The sequence below is a fragment of the Carassius gibelio genome, chromosome B7 (assembly GCF_023724105.1).
Source record: "Carassius gibelio isolate Cgi1373 ecotype wild population from Czech Republic chromosome B7, carGib1.2-hapl.c, whole genome shotgun sequence".
Lineage (NCBI taxonomy): Eukaryota > Metazoa > Chordata > Actinopteri > Cypriniformes > Cyprinidae > Carassius > Carassius gibelio.
In genome coordinates this window covers 21,194,380-21,215,809 of record NC_068402.1, presented here as the reverse complement: position 1 = coordinate 21,215,809, position 21,430 = coordinate 21,194,380, and the positions used below count along the sequence as shown (strand labels likewise).

The following is a 21,430-nucleotide window of genomic DNA, read 5'->3' as shown; positions in this document are numbered from 1 at the left end:
AAGTGTGCAGATGACAGGAATATGTCTACACTACTTTTCAGGTGTTTGGGGGAGCATATATATATGTATATATATTTTTTTTTCATAAATTAATATTTTTACTCGGCAAGGATGCATTAAATTAGGGTTTTTCTTTTTAACTTTACATTTTTTAAGAATCCTATAAAAAAAGTCTATCACAACCATTTTTAATCGCCAGCACAGAAATAAATGACATTTAAAATACAGTAGTCAACATTTGAGGCAGTTTGAAACCTTTCATCAAACTCCTAGAACCTAAAACTAAAATGCATTCACGTCTTAGGAAAACTTTGATGAACTTTTTTGATCAACTTCAACTTGAACTATATTTTACAATATTGATGTTTTGACTGGGATTTTCCCCCTTCCATTAAATGAATGCAGCCTTGGTGAGCACAAGAGCCTTTCAAAACCAATCTTACCAATCACAAACTTTTGAATGGTGGTGTACATATCATATATTTATTAATTGTAAAAGCCTATTGAAACGAGGAAGTTTAGGACTTTGTAGCATTCATACAGTGCCTTACAATGATAATTCAATTCACAAAGTTCATTTTTCTGATACAATCTGGCCAGGCTGTGATAGAAGGGCAAATAGAAAATTAATATTCTTCTAACTACAAAATAATAACAACACAATTTCAATTAACATTTTATTGTATAGAAAATATGCATAATGATAATAATAATTTAGAGCTATTTAGCTGAAAAATATATAATGCACAAAGAAAAAAACTCAGAATCAGAATATCTGCATAGTGAGTCTCTCGTGTTGAGGCCTGGAGTCTCAATTACAAAAACCTATACTAGACTACTATAATTCTATTTCCAGTTAAATAAAACAAATGCACAATAACGTGGCCAGATCACTGATCAATGTAAGGCAGTTTCTTGTCGGCACCATATCCTGAATGTCCCGAGGGCTGCTGTCGCTTGGCTTCCTGTGAATGAGGAATTCTGGAGCTGCCAATGGACCCTGCAGAACACAGATAGGGTGCTGTTACCTTAGGAGGACAAAACCTCTGAGACAATGGAAAGAAGACACTGAGTAAAAGAGAGAACAAATGAGGCATAGAGGAAGTCAGAAGAAGAGGAAATACAAGGGAGAGCAACATGATAGTAAAGAGCGCCTCACGTGGGGGTGTAGGTGCATCTCTGTCACACTTCAGAGTACTTTTGTGGAAACACTCTGCAATCCAAGACAGCACCTCTCCACAGTACCTCACCTACAGATGAAGTTTCACTTTCAGTAATTAGTCATGAACTCAAGAATGATACATCTCAACACCTTCAGTCAGCAGCTACCACTTCATCTCACCTCAGTCTCCACCGTAGCCAGGCGCTTTTCTTGCTCCTTATAACCCCCAACCATCCTCAGCAAACTCTGTACCCTATGAAGTGTTACACACACACACATACACAAAGAGGTAGATTAAAATGGTTATACATACAGTACACTCATTCAGCACAGATAACACCCTCCACCTGTAAATCTCAATAGAAGAAAAATGTGTTAATAACACGAACTTCGAGGAAGTGTATCGTAGTCTCTCTGCACTGCTCTCCCTGTGCTCATGCTCCAGCTCAGCCAGGTAGTTCTCCTTCTGCACCGTCTCCCATGTCATCAGCTTCTGGTCCAGTCCAGCCGATAGTTCCCTCTCTAACCATGACAACAAAAGAGGAATAACCGCTTAACCACAGTATCTTTAAATATTTGCTGACGTTTTCCATCATGTCTCGTGTTCCTTTCTTGGTCATTTTCTTGTAATTTGCTTCTAAAAGAAAGTTGGGTACAAAATGGGTAATTATTATGAATTATCAGAATAATCTGTGCAGGAAGAGCACACACACACACACACACACACACAGTTTGAAGATCTACTGACCCAGCAGATCCTGCTTGGTTTCTGTAGTTTTGACAAGGCTGAGGAGAGCTTGAGAGATGTGGCTGATGATGATGAAGGGCGGAGCTAACGCCGGCCGGCTGTGGTATTCAACAATCAGGTTATAACGCTGGAACTTCCAGAAGATGTCTGCATTCTCCTGCACCACCTGGAAGGTGTAGCTGTGGAGAGAGTTCCATGGTATTTATAGTGGAAAAATTAACAAATAAATAAATAAATATACACAGTGGTGGCCAAAATTAGATCGATTAGACAGATCTCTTTTTTTTTGCCTCCAATACATGATTTCAGCATTATACCATAATGTTCATGCAGAATGTTGCTCTGAGCACAATAAATATCAGATCAGAAAAAAGAAAAACAAAACAAATGTCACTGTTTTTGGTCCAGACACAAAATGACCAGGTTACACTAATTGACAAAACATATCAGCAGCACATGTGAAAGTGTGAATGAGTACCAATCATTCTGGTGTGGGAGCTTCTGCACACACAGAAGACTTTTGGACAACGGACTGGTGTCAAGAAGCCACTTCTCTACAAGAAAAACATCACTAACAGACTGAAATTCTGCAGGAAGTACAAGGATGGGACAGAAGAAGACTGGTGCAAAGTTATTTTTTGGACATCTTGAAAATATTTTGTTCTTAGAAGAAACAGTGAACGCTATCATGAATCCTGTGACGTGCCAACAGTGAAGCATCCTGAGACCATCCATGTGTGGGTTTACTTTTCAACCAAGGAAGTGGGCTCTATCATAATTCTGCCCAAAAACTCTTTCATGAATTAAGATTAGTTATTAAAATTTCCTGCAAGAACGACCGATGATCCATGAGCAGTTTGGTGATCCTTGCATTTTCCAGCACCATGTCACAAAGCAAGAGTGATGAAGTGGCCCAAAGATCATGACATTGAAATCTTGCATCCGTGGCCAGGCAACTCCCCGGATCTCAAACCCACAGAGAACCTGTGGTCAGCCCTCAAAAGGCGAGTGGACAAGCAGAAGCCCATGAATTATGATCAACTCATGAACTAATGAGGCAAGAATGGATCACCATCAGTCAGAATTTGGCCCAGAAGCTAATATCCAGCATGCCAGAATGAATTGCAGCCCTTAAAACGTATGATATGCTTATCATTGTTTTTCAGAGTACCATAGAAGCTTAAAATACAAATGCTAAAAACAGCAAACCAAAAAAAATGTATGCCACTGCCAAAACTTTTGGCTTGTGTATATATATTTATATATACACAAATAAAATAAACGCACACACACACACACACACAATCAAAATACTTTTTACTGAATAACTGCAAATACATTTGAAACTGTACTTTACTACTCTGAAATGAAGAATTAACATAACATAGATTGTGAAATTATTAGCCAGATTCTGACCTGAACATGGCAATGAGAAGGTTGAGCAGCAGCACATTTGTGACCAGCAGATAGATGACGAGCAGCAGGATGACCAGCCAGTTGGCGTAGATGTTTGGGCAGGGAGGCAGAGTGCCTGAGATGATCTCCTGCACATCAGTGGTGCAGTTATCATCTGGCATCTTTGCCGCTGTGAAGAAACATGGACAAATGCACTCAAGAATAAACCGCAACAGCTCCACCTAGTGTTCAAGTCTAATAGCTAAACACAAACAGATACCGACAGAAATGATCAGACTAGACCCACTGAGCAAAAAAAAAAAAAAAAAAAAAACCTTGAGAATCTAGGTCAATCATGTATCTAGGTCAAATAACTCTCTCTCTCTCTGTGTGTGTGTGTGTGTGAGTTTCTGTGTGTGTTTATATAAGAAATATTGCCTTGGTAACTGAAACAAGTTTAAGCTAAAATTTATAAATATAAAGTTTAAGCAGTTAAATAAAAAAGCACCGTAAACGAAAATCAAATTGAAATATTTAAATAATGTTACTAATACAAAATAATACAAATCATAACAAGTAACTAAATTTAACTAAAACAAATTAAAATTAAAATGAAATTAAAACTGAAAATATAAAAATAAAAGCTAACTATATATATATATAATATTTTTTTATTTTTTTATTACATTTTTCTTTCCCTTTTTTGCAAACAGTGAGCTACAATGTGTTCAAAGCAAGAATATTGTCAGTGTACCATCTATTTCCTCCAGAGGAATCTGTCCAAATATATGGAGGTATGGGCGGTACAGTGCCCTGCGGAAGACCCAGTCGATGCGTGGATCATCGGGGTGCAGAAGGGCTTGTGTCGTCACTCCATACGCTATCAGCCACACGGTCAGGAAGAACAAGAAGAAGAACACATCTTTGATCTGTGAAACCATTGAAAAACACGATGGATGTTTTGGAGGTTAGAAGGACGTTTCTTCTGACTATGATTTTTAATTTTTAATGAGATGAGTCAAGTTTCACCATTCTCTCCACAATGATGATTTTAGGCCCGAGTTGCTTATGGATGGCAAAAATGTGAATGAGTCTTAAGGTGAAAACCATGAAGTCCAAAGCAAGAACAGTACGACCAGCCTCATATGTGCTCGTGGCCATCCTTGAGAAAACACAGGATTCATATTAAGCACATTGTTACTTTAATGCGGCTCATACTACAGCACTATGTGATCATAATACCTGCATGACAATCCAACCACGAAAAGAGAGATGGCCACCATGTCACATTTGTTCCAGTTATCCTCTACATACAGCTTCATCTTCTTAAAAATACTCATGTCCTCATCCGTAAAGAAACTCTGTGGATCAGAGAGAGTGTTAAAAATGATTGCATACACTGAATACCAATATAACGGCACTGTGTACTCTGGAGGATAACCATATCATTTCCTCCCAATAACATCAAGAAAATCTCAAAGAAGAATTTATTCCTCCACAAGCCTTGATCAACCTGTTCGGTTCTGTCCTCATCTAACCCGTAATTCTCTGGTATCACATATTTATTTTCATCAGACATGAAGCCACACCTTTGCAGGTTTTAGGCACCCAGCAGAAAGAATCATTGGCTACCATCTGCCCTATCTAATGAGTCAGAGTCCAGGAAATCAGAAATGAGTGATTAAACCATTTCAGAGTCAGACCCATCAAAACAACGACTAAAAAAGTATCTTCACCTGTGATGCCACTCTTCTAAACAACTTCCCTGACCTGGATATGCTCCTTAACCCTTCTCCCAGTTTTGCTGGCACTGTTTGTTCAGCTGCTTGGGCACACTGGCCACTTTGCTGCTAAACTGCATTTGTACCGGTTATTTCAGATGAACCCTAGACTCCACCCTGTATGTGTGATAATGACTTGTATTGTATTGTGTAATGTATACTGTTTGCATTTTCCTGCGCTGTATTGTAATATATTATATATGGCATGTTGCATTGATTGTACTGTATTTTATGAAGAATCAGTTGTGCTCTGTTGCATATATATTACTATAAAAAATTCTGTACAAAGATGTAAAGTACAGATTATTAATCAGAGTATATTGTCTCAAAATGTCAGGGATAACTCATACTAGAAAATGAAATTAATTTATATTCAAATGTATTTATGTGAACTTTTAGGTTCATTTTAAATCTACCTCCTTAAATTCAAATTACCGTATTTTCGGATTATAAGTCGCCCCTGAGTAAGTCGCATCAGTCCAAAAATACGTCATGATGAGGAAAAAAACATATATAAGTCCCATTTATTTAGAACTAAGAACCAAGAGAAAACATTACCGTCTACAGCCGCGAGAGGGCGCTCTATGTTTTCAGTGTAGACTACAGGAGCACCGAGCAGCATAGAGCGCCCTCTGGTGGCTGTAGGAGGTAATGTTTTAACTTGGTTCATGTCTCTTAGTTCATTTCTCTTGGTTCATGTCAAATTAATTTTGATAAATACGTCGCACCTGACTATAAGTCGCAGGACCAGCCAAAATATGAAAAAAAGTACGGAAAATACGGTACATTTAGGCACCTTATTTGCTACTTCAATACAAATCAAATTAGAATTCATGAGGAATTTTGTGACCCAGTGTGTTTAAAAATCAGTGTTATTTTAGTATTTTGTTATTACAGTAGAAATTAATATTTGAAATTATGATTTTAATATTTTCAGTTTTAATTTTAATTTTAGTTTAATTTAGTTAAATTCTATTGTCTTCTGTATGATATTTCTATGTAGCTTAACTTTTTCTGATTTAGTTTCAGTAATTTTAATACTAAAACTTATTATTATTATTTTTTCAGTTAGTTGCCAAGGAAACATTTCTAATATTCATTTACATTTTCCATCTATAATTTACATTTTATATTATTTCTGTTTTATTTCAAGTTTTTGTTTTATGTTAACAATAATAGCACTGCTCTACATATTCTAAAGAATCCTAAAAAGTGAAATTCTTTTACTTTGAACTATGTTTCTCATATTTTTTGATAAATATAATGGCATATCTACTGTATCTCTCTGCTTAAAGTTAATCTTATCCATAAGAGACTTTCAACATACAAACACAGTTTAAAAACAACCACACAGATTTTAAACAATAGATCATTGGCATTCAGTCCTACCTGACGGATTTCCTCCAACACAAGGGTAAAGACCCAGAAGTAGAGGATAATTTCAGCTGCAGACGGGCCATGTGGCGGTGGAGGCCTGAAGTCCAAAAGGAGCACGTAACTGAACAGAATGAGGAAGGCGAAGTACATGATGACATTCCCCATGAACACAGTGACTGGAGCGCTCCAGAAACGATTCCACTTCTGCAGCATCACATAAATGAAAGCTGCACTGCAGCTCCGCACTGCAGAATCACCACCACCTTCAGCAGCACTAACAAAATGAAAACAGATGTTTTTAAAATGATCTTTCAACTTCACTGTAGTTTTGATCTATTCCAGTAGGAAACAGAGGCTTACGCTGGGTCCTCTTCTGTGAGTAACAAGGCCTGCTCTGTTTCCAAACTGTCCAGCTCTTCAAACGGCTCTCCTTCACCTTTGCTCACTTTCTTCTCTGCACTGTGAAAAATACACACACACATATTGATGCACAATAATAAACAAAAATCAATTTAAATGTCACACATGGAATCAATCACAATAAATGATCCCACTTGAACTTGACGAGGTTGGTCCAAACGAGGGGCGGCATGAAGAACGTGAGCAAGAGTCTAGAGATGGAAGTGTCTGTTCTCATGGCTCCCCACCAGACTTTGGTCAGCAGGGCCTGTGCAAGAGCATCCAGGTCGATCATGGGGATTAGGTTGGTTGGTGGCATGATAATGTAAGAATTAGTCATAAGCTGTTACCTGGACACCATCATGAGCAAAAAAGCATTTGGCATCTGCCAAAGTGGCGAGATTCAGGACCGTTGCTTTGTTCCAGCAGCATGTTTTCCTCACCAGGAGTGAATAGGCTCTGTCTTCACTGTTTGAATAACACTCACTGAACAGATCTGTCAGAACAGTGCAGGTATCAGGACTGACAGATCTGGATGTTACACTTAATATAGGCGTAATGAAACACTGCATCCAGAAATTAACATTCTGTGTCATTTACTCAACCTAACTCAAATGAACTGTTTGGTTACCATCAGTCTTCAAATTCTTCAAATCAGCCGGAAAGAAGTCATACAGGTATGGAACAACAAAGGAGTGAGTAAATGATGACAGGATTTATTCCTGATTCTGTTCCTCAGAAAAAAAAAACTATTGTATGACTTCCGAAGGCTTGGAATACTGCTTTTTGTATGAAGCACTTTTAAAAATGTTGGTGCATTCTAAAATGCTTTTCAAAATATTATTAAATATTATTAAAATGGAACAATGTTGAGTAGACCATAAAACATTTTATACTATTTGTTTAACTTTTTTTAAATCAATGGCAGGATCATTATGACATGATGAGTCCACAGTTTATAAGTGTGAAAAACCATCCATTTCAGTATATCACTAAAGTCACTAACTTTCATTGTAATGATATATACATATATAAAAGCTCCCTTGTATCTTAATATTGGATTATTTGGTTCCATATCAAGTGGTTTGACAAAAAATTTACTGACCCATAGCAAACTGTTCGTATTTAGCATTCTTCATACTGCGAGCAGTCTCTGCTTCAGTAGCCAGATGGGCCATCTCCTTCATTATCTTACAGCCCACCAGAGCAGCTGCCACGGCCTCCGGGCCCTAAAAAACACAAACAGCTATCAAAGATGAATTTACAAAAATGCATTGAACAAGTTAGGGTGACCGTACGTCCTTCCTTGTCCCGACATGACCGGGCCGGGATTTCTAAACTTCCCAAAATTTCTGGGTTTTGGTGTATTGTTTCCTTTTGACATGCTCTCTACAATCCTCATACGTTATATTTAGTCATATTTGCATTGGTTTGACCATTCTCGGTAGTACGGTCAACTTTCTAACAATTCACAATCATGTACAATGCCTGCACACTACTGGTCAAATTACATTTCAATCATTTCTTTCTATAAATATAAAAACAGTAGATTGATATCAAAACCCAGAAGACTAAATCACCATAAGTTACTCACCCAAAAATGAAAATTCTGTCATTTCTCACCCTAATGTCGTTCCAAACCTATAAGACCTTTGTTCATCTTCGGACACAAATTAAGATATTTTTGATGAAAATGAGAGCTTTCTGACCCAGCATAGACAGCAACACAACTACCACGTTCAAGGTCCAGAAAGGTAGTAAAGACATCATTAAAATAGTCCATGTGATGTCAGTGGTTCAACCTTAAAACTACAAGAATACTTTTTCTTTTAAGAAAGCACAACATTACAAATTTATTAAACAATTCTTCTCTTCTGTCAATTTTGAGTGAACTATCCCTTTAATTTAAGATTTTCCAATGGGTTTTTTAAAATTAATTATTATTATTGAGCAAAATAAGGTATATGGTAAACACAACTTGACAATACTTGGATGTTTTGCAGCAGCAGTCTATTGGAAAACAAAGTCAAAACCAGGACATATTAATCAATTTAGAAATCCTGGCCAATACATGCTCTGGAAAGAAGAGGACATATGATCACCCTAAATACTTTGCATTCAGTACAAATAAGCAAGAACTGTGAACTTCAAACATGCAAAAACATAAACAGTAAATGTATTCAGTATTTATTCTCAGCTTGTCAGCACTTTTGTTCATGCAAATTGCTCTTTGTTCACCCACCCTTATAACGTTTGATCTGTGAACCCTACTAATATCATCTGTGATACTCAACAGCAAATGACTGTTAATCAATTGGACGCATGTACTAACTTCTGTTAAGGTCTAAAGAACGAATTGTAAAAATGTAAATGGACTTAGTTTATGAAAATGAGCTCATCAGTCATATCGGTTTATTGACTCACCATTGCCCAGAAGTAGTTTGCCATTTCCTGCCTATTTTGCAGGATAGCCCAAAGGAACAGGTCTCTCCAAGGATGATCACAACGACGGTCCATGTCTGGGAGGTTTTTCTGACTGTGGAAAAGCCGGCCTTTCCCCATCCTCTCCTGCAGCAGATAACATTTTATAGCAGGACTGTAGCATGGTGTGTTACGTATAAGTGTATGTTAAAGGCCCACTCACCGCTGGAAGTTTTTGGTAAAAACACCTACAGGTGTCATCAAGAAAGTCTTTGAGGACTTTGGAGACTTCATGGAAGGTGAAACGAGGCCTGCGGTCACCGGGTTCAGTGTGAGGGTGTCCTGACATCCGTTTGTTGGCCATATGAACCTGATGCTTTTTCAGGAGCAGGGTGTGAAGGAGGTTTTTTTCAGAAACAGAACAGTAGAGTTCCTGAAGACGGCCGTAAGTTAGGAATTCATTTATGTTCACGCCGTTATCCACAAACAAACGCACAAAGTCAGGCTTGTCATTTATCAATGCCTCCATCATCACCTCCTCCAGGTCCTGAGCCTAAAAGAGCATATAGAAACATTGTGTATGAGAAACCAAAAGGCTGATAAATCAAATACAAATTTGTTTTAAAAGTTCAGTTCTCACACTCCATGCTATGTCTCCACTGAAGATCTCACTTTTAGCAATGTCCACCCTATTCCAGGCCACAGCCAGTTTCAGCTCATCCAGAAAGTCCTGTGCTTCTTGACTTTGACTCTTACAAGCTGAGCCCAGACAAGAACATTTATGAAATCACTGACATCATTATGCAGAAATATATAATTCCTCCAAACATTCAAATAGAGAAATATACGATTCCCCCATATGTTTGCTGGAGTTAGTATAAAATCACAGTTACACACCTTTAACCAGAGCTTTGAGAATTACTGTGTCCAGTTCTGAGTCCTGCTCTGGGTCATGAACTGTCAGCAGGTGACCGTGGTCCAATATTCTCTGGATCTAATGGACAAAATCTGAGTCTTTACACACACAACCTGAAACAGCATGATCCATCCTTGTATAAAAAATATAATGTCTAACTATCTTAAAGGGGTCATATGATGCATTTTTAAAGATCATTATTTTGTGTATTTGGTGTAACAGAATATATTGACATGCTTTATTGTTAAAAGAACACATTTACTTATTTTTTAAATACTGTACATTATTGTAGATCCTCTATGCCCCGCCTCTTTCAAACACGTTGTTTTCTACAAAGTCCCTCCTTCTGACAAGCACAGTCTGCTCTGATTGGCCAACTGACCCAGTGCATTGTGATTGGCCAAACACCGCAAGCACTCATTGGAAATATAATCACGAGCTTCATCTTTCAAAATAAATGTAAAGACAGTAAATAATGTTCTTAGTTTTTCCATCATTTCAAGCCTGAAAGGGGAACAGTCACGTGACAGAGACAGTGATGAAGCTCGTATGTGTTTTCAGTTCACAAACCACTAAGGGTTAAGATAGCTGACTCCACTGTGTGACCCTCTCTCTCTCTCTCTCTCTCTCTCTCTCTCTCACACACACACACACACACACACACACACACACACACCACACAAAACTCTGCATTTGGACAGTCAATAGCAAATACTTAAACTAATAACACAACATACTTCCAGTAGCTGATTCAGATTGTCGTAGCAAAGTCAGAATTACCTCCTCTCCTCTAGATTCACGAAACGGTCGTCTATAAAACGTGTTGCTGTTCTGTTGTAAATAATCTTAAAGATTCCTAAATGCATCTACTTTCGGAAGGCCAAATGCTTTTGCTTTCACCTAGATACACATCATCTCCCTGACACGGCTGATTCAACACTAACTGCGGTACATAGTGACGTAGAGATGTGGGGGGCGTGTTTGAATGAGCTGTTTTAGGGAGGCATGACAGAGTCTTAACTTTGATAAAGAATATCTCTTTGGATTTGAGACTTTAGTCTTTGCAACTTTACAGATCTTATTTAGGCACCAAGAGCTTGTTACACTCCAAAGAGAAAGAAAAAATATTAGTTGCATCATATGACCCCTTTAAAACAAAGATTGTGCTTTACCAGTTTGACCCAAGAAAGGATTTCACTGCTGTGTAGGCCATTGGTAAAGGTGTTTAACAACAGCTCTTGGACCATGTCAGCATCCCAGCAACCTCTGTCCATCAGGGTCACTAAAATATCCGCGACTCCTCCTGAGCCAGCTAAAATCAGCAAGGGTATTGAATTCTGAATATTCTTGTACATTTTCTGTAAGAACGGATTGAAAGTGGATATTACCATCATGCTGCAACAAAACAAATCATTAGATAAATGTTAATAGTTACCTGCAATATCCTTGGCTCTCCGTGAACCAGAAGACATAAGACAGGGATTTCTATACTGCCTGTTCCTGTTAGAACAATAAAATCATTTTAAAATATATACAGGAAACATTACAGACATTCTGGGAAAAATGCATCTCAACTCACCCCCATATCCTGTGCGCTGCAGAGAGATGTGTTTGAGCATCTCGACTCTCATCTCACCAGTGGCTCCAGGTCTCTGTGGGTCCTCGTCCACCAGAATGAAATGAGAATGATTGCAGTCCAAAGAGTACACTGCACCGTGCGGAAGATCCTCAAATGGATATTGTGCTGGATGATCAGGCTACACAAAAATACCAAATTATAAAAATACACATTGTTTAACAACTTAATTATAATACTTATTCTATGACTTGAACATCATCACCTCTTAGATCATTCAATCTTACATGTTTAAGTTAGAATGGTTTGAGAGAGTGCAAGTATAAACACAAAGAGACTGTAAAATAATAATGTCACCTTCAGCCTCTTTAGTCCCAATTAGACACTTAAACCACCCTTTTTAAGACATGTAAAAGCTAAAAACACAAGTGTGGTATTACTAATATAGTTTAAATTATATAATAAATAGATTGTGCAGGGGCAAACCATGAAATAAAAAAAGGAAAAGAAGATGGAAACTAAGTGTTGGAATCCTAACTTGTTTCTGGGTTTTAGGACTCTTTGCTGCAGCACTCTCTTGTGTAACAAAAAGTCCAGATGCCTTTTCCATGCAACTGAATCATATAATTGGAACATAAATCACATAATTATGACATCAAAACGTATCATTTGAGAAGACCTTTCTATTCATGTCAGCAGGTAGTCCTCACCCTTGCAGCCAGCAGAAGATCTCTGTTCTGAATCATGTTCCAGGGAGCAATTCCAATAGCCACCACTCTCACCTTAGGGGAAGTGCTCGCCAGAGAGTGGTCCCTTACAGCCTGACCCAGGTTCTTGGTGATGCCAAAACGCAAACCACTGGTGAGGATCCATGCCCCTGTGCGGGTCAAGGGTCATAGGTCTGTAACAGTCAAAAAGAGATTGCAAGTTTTGTTTTTAGTGAACAATAAATGACTCACCTGTGCTCTGTGCTGCCTTCACAAGGCCTTTCCTAAGTGTGTCCCTCAGCCAGGGCTTCATCTGTGCCAGTTCATCACCTCCCATCAATGCCACCACCAGATGAGGAGGGGCCAGACCCCACTGCTTAGTCAACATCTGGTAGATTTCAGCTGGATCTGTGGAGCTGGTTACCCTGACAAACTGGACCGACAAATAGTCTGTGAATAATGTGCACAAGCTTGAACTCATTAGTGGTGAATTTGAGTTACAGTGAAAAGATTCTGTAAATATCTGTCCTTGCATACCTTGCCCCTGGTCCGACTGACTCCAACAAAATCAATATCTCCCAAACGTCCGGGCATCCATTGGGGTTTATCAAACCTCTCATCGCCCTTCTCGCTCATTTGAATAACAGACTCTGTAAGCGGGGTGTAACACTGACATCCCAGCTGAGAACTGCAAACAGTGACACAAAAGGTCAAGAATTTTGAACGGTTTTGAATATTTAGTGGTAATAACGAAGTGGTGCAACTAGTCTCACCCGTGCTCTTGGGACTCAATCAACAGTTCCCCACATCGCAGACACCTCCTGCCCTGCCGTAACATACCCTAAGGACAGAAATAAGATGCGTTTGCGTCACAGTCCAGTCAGGTGCAGCCACAGGAGCTGCTGATTTGTTCAGAGAGCAACTTCAGGTAGTTGGAAATGTTTATGTAAAGCAGAAGCAATTTTCATTTTCATTCTTTACACGCATGCAAACCTGCCCTCCCTTCTGGTAAACGCCGAGCCACACGTGAACTGAGAAACTGACGTGCTTTTTACCAACCAGAGTCAGAAAGCAAGAGAAAAAATAGCAAGCAAGCAGAAAGAAAGAACAAGTTAAAGACATAAAAGAAAACACTGAATGTGGTTGAATATGGAAATATGGTTCAACATAAAAAATCACCCATCTAAACTTACACATCATTTTAAACACTGATAACAGCCATAAATGATCACCCACAGATGTTGTCAGTGCAGCAGACAACTAAAGCTTATTTGCATCCTGGTCAACAAGTGATCATGAAGCCAGTTCCTTCATGTGGTTAAAGAGACATGGACAGAAACAGCCATAGTAAAAGCAGTCAGGAACAGAAGCGTAATGCTATAAAACATTTCAGGCAGTTCACAGTATGTGACTGATGCAATCAGGTCTGAAAGAGCTTGATTAATCTCTTTTCAATCAACTTTATCCAAATGCTATCATGTCCAGGTATAGCTTTCATCATCCCTGCTTCATGCCGGCCACTTTAAACCTTTCGAAACTTCCAGTTTCTTAATGGTTGCCATTAATTTCATTGTTTTAAGTAGGAGACACAATATGGCTTGATCAGTAAACATGCAATTTCTGCCAATCTGCATTCATCACAAGCTGCTCATTGAATGTTTATGTAAAAAAGGGAATAAATAATAATTGATTCCTGAAGGGAGGATGTGATTATTGAAAAGTACCTGTGAAACTTATGCAAACATGACCGAGTCCCTGTGTGTGTGTGTGTGTGTGTGTGTGTGTGTGTGTGTGTGTGTGTGTGTGTGGAGAGGTGCAGGAGCTGCCCATGATTTGACTAGGGGAGGAGATGGGATGTATGAGAAAGGAATATGCCATAGACACTGCAGCACACAGACACAATCATTTGCATTAAAACTCACACACAGACATTAGATCCATGAGGAAACAGATCTTTAACAAAGTCAAATTCATTTTATCTTTTTTCTTCAGTGTCCAGCTGTGTACTTAAACACAAGTCTAGACATTAAAAACGCAATAAAACTATAGGGTTTGTCCTGAAACCAGTACCTTGAAATAAAAGAAGCTATGGCAGTAGAGGTATGTGAACAATAAATTGAAATGCTAAGCTTCACATATAGGCTATTATTTACAAAATGCTAATTGTTTTCTATATTAATGTGGTTGCATCTTTACATATTTTGCTGTGAAAGCCTTTTTCAGAAACTTTTCAGCAATTTATAAACAACTCATCAGAAATGATCTGGAATCTCATCCCATGTTTTCTGCTGAAAGAGCTGACTTACCAGAGGAGTATCCTGATGCCCCAGCATATCTGGATGTTGGCTTTGCTCTGTGATCCTCTAGGCCACTACAAGCTTGGGCAGCTCTAGAGTGTCACCAGGAAGTGAATCGGAGGGTTTATGATGACAAAACCACTCCCTAACCAACCGCTGCTATACGTTCAGCCATTTACCTGCCTGCCTCCATCAAAAGCATTCCTTACAGTAATACAGTACAAGAAGTGCTTTAAAATCGGTTAATTTACATGCTTACTATTCGTTTTTTTCTCATTAGATTTAGACATTTGACATTTTTGAAACTAAAGATTTTAAGACTGCTTAAAATACATGGAGATCTTTTTATAAATGTTACTATTTTATTAAAAATAACAAACAAAATAATAATAATAATAATAAATAAATTAAAAAAAAAAAAAAAAACATGAAAGCTTCTTAAACTTTTCAGATTTCTTAGATTTGGATAAACTAAAATCCAAAAGACTGTTGTAACTAGATTTAAAGAAACACCACAGGAGAATATATAGGTAAAAAATAAATACTAAAATCAAACCTCCCCAGCTGATTAATCACAGTATATAAAGACAGTTAATTTGTATGACAGGTTTTATAAAATTTTATGTTTAAATATGCAAATGCATATTAATTTTGTCATCGGCTGGATATTTTAACTTGCATGTGTTAGCTGACGTCTGACGTTAGTCTGCAATTGCGCGAGTCAGCCACCAGACGTCAGGAGCTCCTAAATTACAGCACGAAAGCGAAAATGTCGAAGTCGTGGTTAAACTCTACCACAGGTTCTGTCTCGAAATATATATATATATATACATATATATATATATATATATATATATATATATATACATATATATACATATATATATATATATACATATATATACATATATATACATATATATATATATATATATATATATATATATATATATATATATATATATATATATATATATATATATATATATATATTTAAAAGCTGCCTCTTGAGTCAGTATACGGTAGAAGGAAAGATAATCGACATGCCTTGAAAGCTTGTCTGAATAAAACCCGGTTTCTTCAGAAGTGTGCTAACACCATCTTGCTGACTAACTACAGCAGGCCATATCAAGTATGTAAAAACTCAATTTCATTTATTCAGGATGAGTTAGGCCTAATTATTATTTAAGATTTTAATTATATCTGTCAAGTAGCTCATACATGCAAGTTGAAACATTAGATGTGACATATATAAACGTATATATAAAAGTATATTAATGCTCGTGGCTAGCCTGCAGACAAGCTTCACGCAGAGCGAACTTGGCTGATGTGCCGCGATATTAACGTTATGTTAACCGTAACCTGGGAAACGCATATTGTGGATAATATAAAATGTATTAAACACTTAATTATCGTGTTTTATTTGGGTGGACAGCTGTAGCTTGTGTAAGTTTCGAGTTAGGCCTTTACGCAGAGTAATTTGTTCCTTATCGTAAGCAAATCTCGGCCGAAGGGCCGCTCAAGATCGTGACGGTTTTGCGCGCACCGCAGCCATCTTGCGAATGCGCTTGACGTCATCATCGCCCGAGTAAGCCGTTGGTTGAGCTTCGCGCGCCATTGGTTCACTCCCCGCCCTGCGGCGTCAGAAGCGCGCGGATTTGAGAAGTGTTTTGACTTGATTTGGATTCAACGTTTACACTTGTTTGTGTCATTTCGATTTCTATATTATATTTAATTGTTATATACTTAGACTAACCGCTTATTTCATAATTTATACTAGAGGCGAAAACGTAAAAAGTGAGGTGTGGCATTTGAAAACACACCGTTTTTAAAAATTTGTTCGAAAGAAACAGAATTTACCATGCATTTGGTGCTCCAGGGCATTTCATAAAATATCATTTGCACTGAATGAAATACTGAAATACGGAGCCAACACAAGTACAAACTGTAAGAACAGGTAGACGAACGTTGTTAATGAAGATAAATACTGCAAACTAAATTACATTAAAAATTAAAATCTAACCCGAATATCTAAATCTAAATATATTTACATATTGTTATAATGAATTTCACATACAAGCTAATAATACAGCCTAATTGTAATAATGCAACATATATGTCATTACATTATTGTGTAAATTATACAATTAAAATAAATATTATAATTATATGTTTATTATTTTAAATAAACATAGTTATTGTTTTAACTTTATTAACGAAATAAAATTATACAAATAACACTTTGGTAGGAATAACTATTATATGTCTAACTATCTATAACGCTGTAATTACAATATTAGGCCTATAAAATATCTTCTTTCTTTTTTTTCTTTTCTTTTTCAAAACAATCACTTATTTCATGGTATTCATGCATGGGCCGGTTTTCAAAGCGAGGGGGGAAGGTGGAAGGTGCCTTTGCTGATTCTGCTGGTGGGGGTTTATCGCACAGGGCGTGGTGTCCGTCTAGCCAATCAGAGGCCTTTTCTCGTAAAAACACTGGCTTTTAACCACCGGCACGGATATAAACAGACTAAAGACAACAAGACCAAACAAACGTCGGCGTACGGCATTGACTTTTAGGCAGCATGACAAACGTGGACGCGTCAAGCAATCTGGAGCGTCATGTTGCACGGAGGACATTTCCTCTTCTCGCCCGCACAAAGGTTTGCCGTAACCTCTTCGGACCCGTGGATCACGAGGAACTGCACGGTGAAATGAAACGCAAACTCCAGGAGATCTCCGAGCGGGACCAGAGCCGGTGGAATTTTAACTTTGAGACCAGCTCTCCTTTGCCTGGAGATTACGAGTGGGAGGCTATTTCAGAGGACACTGTGCCGTTTTTCTACCAGGATAAAGTGCAAAGAGCTCGCGCCGCGGCGACAGGAGACGCGTCCGGCGCTTTTGACTGCGGGTTAAATGGGGTTTCCAGGGGTCCGCTAGTTCAAGAATCCGCGGACGTCCCGAGTCGAGCCAACGAAATCAACCAGGAGAACCTCTCAGGTGCGCTCAACTCAAGGCCAGCTCGATCTCCGGTCCTCAGAAACAGGCGGAAGAGGTCCCTCATCCCAGAGACCCCCAGACACAGCACGCCACAGATTACAGGTAAATGCCTTGAAAACTAGAAATGAAAACAAAGGAAACTTTTAATGTTTGGATATTTATTGTGAAATGCGAGCAAACGTGTCTAACGGTTTATTGATTTCCACCAGACTTCTTCCCGAAAAGAAAAAGGACCTTGGAGGCCAAGCAGGATGAGCGTAGCTCGCTTCAAGCCGTCACATCCACCAGCATCGAAGTCACGCCACGCAAAACAATACGATGGTACGTATCAACTACGTGTGTGTCGAAATGTCTGTATCAAGGAAATACTATTACAATTAATTATAGCTAATTATTATTTTTGTTAGCCTGTTGCTAATTGTTGTAATCTTGTAAGTGATTGACAACGAATTCAGTTTAATTCGCTTTAATTTAAACGCCAGTACGCTCATGAAAATCTGTAGAACAAACGCTTATTTTGTCGTTTCCTTTGCTTTGCAGATGTTTGCACTACATGCAGCAGTCCACCTGTGTTTATCTGCAGAGCGGATGAAAGAAAGAAAGAAAAAAAAAAAAAAAAACAAGGAGACGAGATTTGTACTCTCTCTCTCAACTCATGTAGCAAAAATGGCTCCGCCAACAGAGACTTTGTTGCAGTGTCACAATTGTCGAAACGGTGCAATTTTATATTTTGCTTTTGTTTTAAATGTGTAGAAGGTCTAGGCCACAATGCTCTAAATAGACTGCAGCGACACTGTTTTTATTTTTTGAATATACTAACTTATTTTATTTATGCTCATAATAGTTGGTTCCTCTTTATTATTTACAGTTATTGTTATTGTTTTTTATGATTTCGGCCATATTTTATGTTGTATTTTATTTAAGTTTTTGTTTGCAACAACATGCAAGAATGTTTCTTAGCCGTGTTTGTTCAAATATATTCTGTAGCTCACGCTGTACCTTTGAATCAAAGTGTAAATTAAATTATATTTTTGATAACCTGGTCGTATTCACGTGTGTTCCTGTGAAAGTCATGTTTACTGTTCAACTTCATAATTGTGGATCATGGGATGTGGGTAAACGGCGGGGGGGGGGGGGGGTGTTGCCGTTCACTTTTGAGGCGTCAACATTTTGCCTGTGACAAAAAGAGTAAAGTTTGGCCTCTAAACAGGAGGGACTCAGCTGTTCCGCCCTTAGTGTTTGTGGGGAGGGATATGCGGGCAGCTGCGTGCTATAGGGAGGATTTAAATGCCATTTTCTTTCCATAATGAAGGAGGCAGGTGCCCTTGGAACCCCGCTTTGTCCACATAAGACCTTCATTTTCAGCACCCTCTCAGCTATCCCGCTAATGAAACACTTACCAAGACTTGAACAAAATGGGCTTCTTCTATTTACACGCCAACCACCTGCCTCCCCTCCCCTCCCCCTTACCTACACACTATCTGTGAATACCATTTACTACAGATACCACCACACGCCAGATCTTTATAATGTGATTGAGATAGGAGAAAAGCTAAAGGGAAACGAAAGAGAACAAAAAACTATAGACAAAATAATGACCAAAACGAAAAATAATGGGTGAGCAAAAAAGGTAAACAGTAACCAAAATAGTAAAGCTATAATTTTTTATTAGTCTGTCCAGTACTATATATATTTATGCAATTTTATTTATTTATGAACTGATTCGTTTAATTTGACCATAGGTTATTTAGAGTAGGCTATCGTGCTTCTTAACTGCATAGCTCATTGATCTCAAATGAGGAAAAAAAAGCAACAACCGACGTAAAAATAAATAAATAAATAATTATACCAACATTATGAACAGCTATGTTTGTAGGATAATTAGAGTAATATTTGTAAAACTTTGATAAACTTGGAAAGGAAGGATAAAGCGCTGCCTGCACAATAGGGAAAAGGTTTAGCTTATTATTTCGATTTTACATGAAATCGAGAAATATTGGGATTTAGAAAAATCAAATAAATCTTCTGGAATATGCTCATCAACGAATTGTACACATTAACCGACCTCAACCCCCCCCCCCCCCCCCCCATCCCCCTTAATTTGCGTCGTTCACATTTGGTATAGCATTGGCGAAGAGTGCCAGTGTTTCGCCAGATATAGCCTTTCTCTAAAGAAGTTTCCCATTTCCATGACCATCTGGCACCAAAAAAGGCGAAATAGAACAAAGGCCGCTAAAGGCGTAAGGCGAAGCGAGTGCCATCGCATTCACCTGCAAATGAGGCTTTGTGCTCTCATAGAAGCACTCGGTGCTCACAAATCCTGTTTGCTTTTGTTTCTAGTCCGTATCTAGTCGTGTGCGAGAAAACAGAGATACTCCAGTCCGTCATGCAGCGACTACACGCGAAGCACAATTTCAGGAAGATAGTTTGGGTAACAGTTTAAATAATCAATTTGAACGTAAACATAATCAAGTAGAATAGACTAAAATTATTACGATTTTTTTATTATTACTATTCTGAATAGTAATAATAAAAAAATCGTAATAATTTTATTACGCATTTTGTTACACTCTATATGCAAAACTACCATGCTATAGGCCTCGAATTACTACTGATGTAATAGCTATAGTCTATAGGAACAGGTGTAATGTGAGTTTTGTAGGCCTATAAAGGTTTATGCAATAATAAGCATTATGATAAAGCAATTATTCTATTTATCTGAACTAGTTTATCTTTGGCGTGTTAAAATATTATGTTTGTGAAAGCTGCACGTAAGCGTAATACATATAGCAGACACGCAAATATTGTTACACCACCGTGCTTCATAATTATTAATGAAAAACGAGGATTTTAATAAATGTTATTGTGTTACTTGTAATGTGAGAAATCCCCCAGGGTTTATCTGAACCTCATTATTTGAGCTTTTACACTAAAATCATTATGTCCAGATTGACAGGGTTTCCAATATGTTCCGTTATTGCTCAGCTGGGTTTCCTGACCAGATGGATCACCTCCTCAGGCTCAAGGGACCTCGACTTTTATCAGCAAACCCCACAGAGACACATTCACCCAGCCCGTGCAGTCTGTACATCATTAAATGAAGTTAAGAGCTCAAATCGAATCCTTTTATTCTGACTAAACCATTATTTAAATCGTTCTCGTTTATTTGACTAAAAACCAATACGAAATATTGCGCAATGATTTAAAGAAAAAACTGCTGTATTCAAAATACTACAATAAGCTATATGTGCTAAACTAAAAAAAAAAAAAAAAAAAAAGATCCAATAATTGAAATAAGTTAAATAGTTATTGTAAATACAAATACATTTTTACCAATTCTTATATAAAAAAATTAAATTTATGTAAAGAAAACAAACAATATATATATATATATATATATATATGTATATATATATATATATATATATATATATATATATATATATATATATATATATATATATATATATATATATATATATATATATATATATATATATATATATATATATATATAAAACAATTCATCTGCAGTATGCAGCAAAAACCATCAGCCCTGCAGCCCTTTCTATTTCAGAGCTGGTTTTCTTTCACTAATAAAACCCATAAAACTAGCGGAGGCACTGGCAAGCTGTGTCTTCAAGGCTGGAT

The 21,430-nt window shown here is 37.7% G+C and overlaps 2 protein-coding genes across 5 annotated transcripts in view; one reads left to right on the top strand and one right to left on the bottom strand.

Annotated features, from left to right (window-relative positions):
• Window positions 1-9: 9 nt before the first annotated feature.
• trpm5 (transient receptor potential cation channel, subfamily M, member 5) overlaps window positions 10-21,430 on the bottom strand; it is a 42,463-nt gene continuing 21,042 nt past the window's right edge. Inside the window, exons 1-26 of one of the 4 annotated variants that reach the window (XM_052561129.1) lie at window positions 13,676-13,810; window positions 13,256-13,323; window positions 13,020-13,170; window positions 12,735-12,915; window positions 12,486-12,652; window positions 11,779-11,956; window positions 11,635-11,699; window positions 11,372-11,557; window positions 10,181-10,277; window positions 9,924-10,042; window positions 9,507-9,836; window positions 9,287-9,430; window positions 7,968-8,091; window positions 7,213-7,358; window positions 7,018-7,130; window positions 6,824-6,922; window positions 6,476-6,737; window positions 4,548-4,666; window positions 4,335-4,467; window positions 4,060-4,234; window positions 3,327-3,495; window positions 1,911-2,089; window positions 1,552-1,684; window positions 1,343-1,415; window positions 1,160-1,250; window positions 11-1,000 (exon numbers count right to left, since the gene is read on the bottom strand). In XM_052561129.1, the coding sequence (XP_052417089.1) occupies window positions 891-1,000; window positions 1,160-1,250; window positions 1,343-1,415; window positions 1,552-1,684; window positions 1,911-2,089; window positions 3,327-3,495; window positions 4,060-4,234; window positions 4,335-4,467; window positions 4,548-4,666; window positions 6,476-6,737; window positions 6,824-6,922; window positions 7,018-7,130; window positions 7,213-7,358; window positions 7,968-8,091; window positions 9,287-9,430; window positions 9,507-9,836; window positions 9,924-10,042; window positions 10,181-10,277; window positions 11,372-11,557; window positions 11,635-11,699; window positions 11,779-11,956; window positions 12,486-12,652; window positions 12,735-12,915; window positions 13,020-13,170; window positions 13,256-13,320 (3,609 nt within the window). In that variant the 5' untranslated portion in view covers window positions 13,321-13,323; window positions 13,676-13,810 and the 3' untranslated portion in view covers window positions 11-890. Of the gene's footprint in view, window positions 1,001-1,159; window positions 1,251-1,342; window positions 1,416-1,551; window positions 1,685-1,910; window positions 2,090-3,326; window positions 3,496-4,059; window positions 4,235-4,334; window positions 4,468-4,547; window positions 4,667-6,475; window positions 6,738-6,823; window positions 6,923-7,017; window positions 7,131-7,212; window positions 7,359-7,967; window positions 8,092-9,286; window positions 9,431-9,506; window positions 9,837-9,923; window positions 10,043-10,180; window positions 10,278-11,371; window positions 11,558-11,634; window positions 11,700-11,778; window positions 11,957-12,454; window positions 12,653-12,734; window positions 12,916-13,019; window positions 13,171-13,255; window positions 13,324-13,675; window positions 13,811-21,430 lie in introns of those variants that run through there. The other 3 variants (XM_052561127.1, XM_052561128.1, XM_052561130.1) reach the window with 3 other exon arrangements.
• Window positions 17,268-18,817, top strand: LOC127961866 (cyclin-dependent kinase inhibitor 1B-like). Its single transcript, XM_052561140.1, has 3 exons — window positions 17,268-17,881; window positions 17,989-18,100; window positions 18,320-18,817. Coding segments are annotated over exons 1-3 (630 nt in total). The 5' UTR covers window positions 17,268-17,364; the 3' UTR covers window positions 18,321-18,817.

Excerpts from the sequence above, each read along its gene's own strand:
- LOC127961866 (XM_052561140.1), top strand. The coding sequence starts at position 17,365 with ATGACAAACGTGGACGCGTCAAGCAATCTGGAGCGTCATGTTGCACGG. Across the intron at positions 17,882-17,988 it reads CAGCACGCCACAGATTACAG|ACTTCTTCCCGAAAAGAAAA; the intron begins GTAAATGCCTTG and ends GATTTCCACCAG.